This window comes from Stigmatopora nigra, chromosome 7 (genome assembly GCF_051989575.1).
Source record: "Stigmatopora nigra isolate UIUO_SnigA chromosome 7, RoL_Snig_1.1, whole genome shotgun sequence".
Lineage (NCBI taxonomy): Eukaryota > Metazoa > Chordata > Actinopteri > Syngnathiformes > Syngnathidae > Stigmatopora > Stigmatopora nigra.
Window position 1 is genome coordinate 7,300,795 of NC_135514.1, and position 4,368 is coordinate 7,305,162.

Sequence of the window (4,368 nt, forward strand, 5' to 3'; positions counted from 1 at the left end):
ATTTGAGCTGCACGGCAAGTGCATTTAAAATGTGATTGCCTCGACTTGCCATTTTCAAATTCATATTACGAAAGTCTTCTTTAGAAATTATGTTAAACTTCAGGGGGGGGAAAAAAACACATTTTACTGCATTGGCGTTATCTGTATTAACAAATTAAGATTTTGCACATGGAATTAAAAATGAAAGGAGCAAAAACTAAATATTTCAACTACTGAAGATTCGGTATGAATGCTTATTTACTTTTTCTTTGATTTAATTCTTTTTTTTAAATAAAAAATATCAACTTTCCATTGTCCTTAATCCCCAAAAACACAGAACGTACCTGAAGGCTGTGACCACAGACTTTGTGTGGTACGTAGCAAGCAATGGATTCTTCTTCAAAGTGTCCTCTAGCTGTAAAAATAAAATGTTTTTATAATGAACAAAATTAAGTGGAAGGTTTTGTCCATCCATTACAATCTGAGTTTAATTCGAATAGAAGTACATTAAAATACAAACTAAAAAAACACATTGCCTTCAACCTATGGAAATCTCTTATCTCTACATTAGATCTTTTTTTTTTTAAGTGCAAATAATTCTAACCAAAAATGAATCCTTTCACCAACCACTGTCTTAGCATATATGGCTAAAGGAATATTTAGTTTTGACCTAGACTGTGCTCCCATGTATAAGTGCTCCTAAAAACATGTCATTCGATACCAGACCAAAAACTAAATGGAAAGATGGTGTATTTGCATTAAACTCACAACTGCTTCTATTTTTTCTGCCAGTGCTTGAAATTGCGGGCTGCTGGTGTCCTCCAACTTCTCTTGGTATTTGATATCGGGCATTTTCAGGTGCCCGCTGAAGACCAGCATTGAAGGTTTTCTCTGTTGACTGATGGAGGCTTCTTCATCATCCTTAACTTAAAGACGAAAAGGCAAATTTGCATTTTTGAGGTGCACATAATTAAGAGTTTTGTTGCCCTAGTTGACAAAAACCTTTTTTTTTAAACCCAGACACTATTTTTAAGACTTGCATATTAAACTCAAGTTGAGAGTACCAAACAGATGAACTGCCTCCTACCGTATGTCAAGGGGCTGCTAATCAAGACTTCAGAGTACTATTTGTCAACACTCGTAGAAATGACAGAAATCTTGTCACTGACTGACTTTTCTTCCCCCAAAAGTATTATTCAAAAGAAGAAAGACAGTGCTGTCGCTTGAGCTACCACTAATGGGAAATCAAAAGTATCTAACCAAGCCACGGTTGCAGACTCCTGTCAAAGAAGGTTCACAGCAAGTATCAACAGTGATTGTGATGTTAGTTTTGTCTTTGCGGGAGCTGACATCAGTCAGATATGCACTTCAAACATCTCATTAAATCTTATAGAGAATGACTTTGATTTATGCAAAAAGGAAAGTCTTCATGATGTTAACAAAAGCATAGCTGGGTACTACTCGAAGAATCGAAGAGAGAATATAAAGGGCGATGCTTTCAACAGCACTTACAGACAAAAAGCCAAATTAGGAAAGCGACTACTGCAGCAAGGATGAGGACAGCCGCTAAAACGCCGATCACAGCGCCGATCTTCCGCTTGGATCGGGGTTTCTCCCTGCTGCCTAAGAATTCAATCCGCTCATGGCGCTCGTTGTGGCCCTGCAAAACAGAAACACAATTTGAAAAAAATTAAAAACTGAAATTTTTCAAATGGAGGTGAAAATTGGTTGTTTGTGCATGAATTGATTCAATACATTATTGAACAAGTTGCATTTGAATATCAGTCCCATGCAAGGAAATGGGAGAAAGCTAATTGGTTTAAATGAACAACCTGAATCAAACAATCTCAACAAAAGCAAAACTAAAGCCATAATCATTCATTTAACCTGTCATATTTGTCAACATTTTTAATGCCAAAATGATGATTTGTTTTGTTTCATTTAATACAAGCGTGTTTTCTTTTTTTTTTTTTGCCCATCATATGAACAGACAGTTTGGCTAAAATGCTTTAGAAAAGCGACTTGATCCTATTCAGTGCTGCAGCATAAGGTTTCAAAATGTGGTTTCATACATTGGCGAAAAAGCAGCTTGCAATTACAAGCAGCATTTTTTTTTTGCCAGACCAGTCCAACCTGTTTAAGACACGAGCAGATTCACATGGGCGTTTTGGCCCTATCTCGTCGTCATTCAAGTGGGCGGTGTAATCAACACACAATGAATTCAGCGCCTGAAGCAGATGAGCAAAGAAGCCTGAGTGCCATTAAGGATGGAGAAGCGCATTGGTATTAAATCAATTTGTCAGACGGGCTGCCACTTACGATGGGGGCTCAATTACATGAGTCGGGATGATAACTCACTGCAATTAAGGCCTATTCTTACTCAGCGCTGGCTTCCACACGCGCCGTCAAAGTGGAATCTTAAACAGCAATCACGGACCAGAATGAGAGAAATCTTTAGAGATGGGGTCAGTGAGTGCTCCGGGGTCTTTCCCTCTCTCAGCCCTCGCCTCTGTCAATTAATCACAGCTTAATAAAACCATTAAGCAAACCCATCATGGCCCATTCTTCACTCTGATGAGAAGATATTGTCCCCTATTTTTTTTCACAATGTGAAGCCTTCTTCTTTTGCAAAATACTGCAAACACAGCAAAATCCTTCCATTCATTTCTTTTGAGTGCAACAGTTCAATGCTTGTCCTTGGTGTTGTGATTTAGTTTTCATTTTCTTTTATCAAGTTTAGAGGGGAGGATTAAGTGGATTTCTTGTTTTTGAACTAATGACATGTCTTAAAATTATCTGCACAACTTTAAAATGAGCATGAAAAACAAACTTGATTTTACAAAAACTTCATTCCACAAAAATACACAAATGACTTTGAGCATGCCTAACCCTAACCCTTAATTTAAAAAAAAAACAACCTACAACAGAATAGGCATCAGAATATAAAGTTTGGTCTGTGGTTATTGTCCTAAATAAATAACCTTGTCCTGCTTTCAGATGAATGTTTTTCCAGATTTAAGATCTGTTTACATATTTTTGGGGTTAATACTCTATTTAATCGCCAGGGTAAAACTACTCGTAGACTAGGCCGCATTGGAATCATAACACGTGACAATAAAACATTTTAAAAACACAGTTTTTGGACATGCATGAGTATGCATGTACGTTTTACTTCTTAAGGGTAGACTGCTTCCATTTTATGACATCGAATGTGAATGCGATCCCCAAATAATTGACTTAAAACAAAACAAATGAATTAATGAATGTAGTCACTCACTTCATATCTGGCCGCATTCATCCTCAACGACGACTCAACCGAACTCGATACGGTGATCCTCTGGCTCCCCCTTTTGTTTTAATATAAGTTATAAAGGTACAAATCAACAGATCAACATTTGTAAGGTTGAAAAGCAGCAATCTTTTCCAAAGAATCCCTACAACTTCCTTCGTAGAACTGCACCGAAAACGCTTAAAGATGACTACTTCCTCGCACACCTTATTAACAGACCGCGCCCACGAATACCTGCAGCCGTGCACTACCATAAACTTGCCAATCCTGTTGCAGTAACACGTCAGAACAGTGGCCATGTTGAATGTGGCACTGCTATTGCGGAAACCTATAGTTTTTCCTTTCGACAAAGTATTTGCACGGTATAATTTCAAATTATATTAAGGGGGGAAAAATCAGCCATTCTACATAGCCAAAGTTGAATGATCATTTAAATAATGTGTATGTTTTATTTGGCCTGTCCAAGAAATAGAAATAAATAAGAGGTATGTCATAAGTCATATTTTAATTGTGGCTGAGTAAAGTTTTCTAAAAAATCGACATGAAAATGAATAAACAGGCATAGACAGGTGCTAAATGTCGTTGACTTAGCAATCAAGAAAATTCAAACTATCACTTTACTACTAGTGCTTGAATTATCAAGTACAAATCAAGTCATACAATTATAAAACACATACATGTGAGATTGATGATAAAGTACCATATTCCATCCATACAAAACAAAAAAACTACCATGTATGCATAACACAACTTCTATAAAAAAAAACACACACACTAGCAACAATATTGATAAACAAACACACTTTTCTATACCACATATATTAATGCAGAAACCTAAATGACCGAAAATGGATGTGATGATATGTGAACAGCAGGTGTAAATTATATTAACTTGAATTCATATTTTAAAAAAACTAAATGAATTAGTTGACGACTTAAAAAATGTTGCATAATTTTAATATATACAATTTGTTTTGTTTTATTCAGCAGGGTTGTCACTGTTGGTGTGGAGAACCCCATTCTGAGTTTTAAAATATGACCACTAGAGATCAGTCTTCACCAAGCATATCTTCTCCCCAATATGATAACGCCTGAGCTAA

At 36.4% G+C, this 4,368-nt stretch overlaps 1 protein-coding gene across 5 annotated transcripts in view; it reads right to left on the minus strand.

Annotated features, from left to right (window-relative positions):
* Positions 1-3,471, minus strand: part of st14 (ST14 transmembrane serine protease matriptase) — a 126,159-nt gene extending 122,688 nt beyond the window's left edge. For all 5 annotated transcript variants that reach the window (XR_013326959.1, XR_013326960.1, XM_077721577.1 and 2 more), the window contains exons 1-4: positions 3,257-3,471; positions 1,492-1,639; positions 748-905; positions 324-394 (exon numbers count right to left, since the gene is read on the minus strand). Coding sequence is in view for 3 of the 5 variants with exons in the window: in XM_077721577.1 (XP_077577703.1) it covers positions 324-394; positions 748-905; positions 1,492-1,639; positions 3,257-3,277 (398 nt within the window). In the remaining 2 variants the exon portion in view is untranslated. The remainder of the gene's footprint in view (positions 1-323; positions 395-747; positions 906-1,491; positions 1,640-3,256) is intronic.
* Between the last annotated feature and the right edge of the window lie 897 nt (positions 3,472-4,368).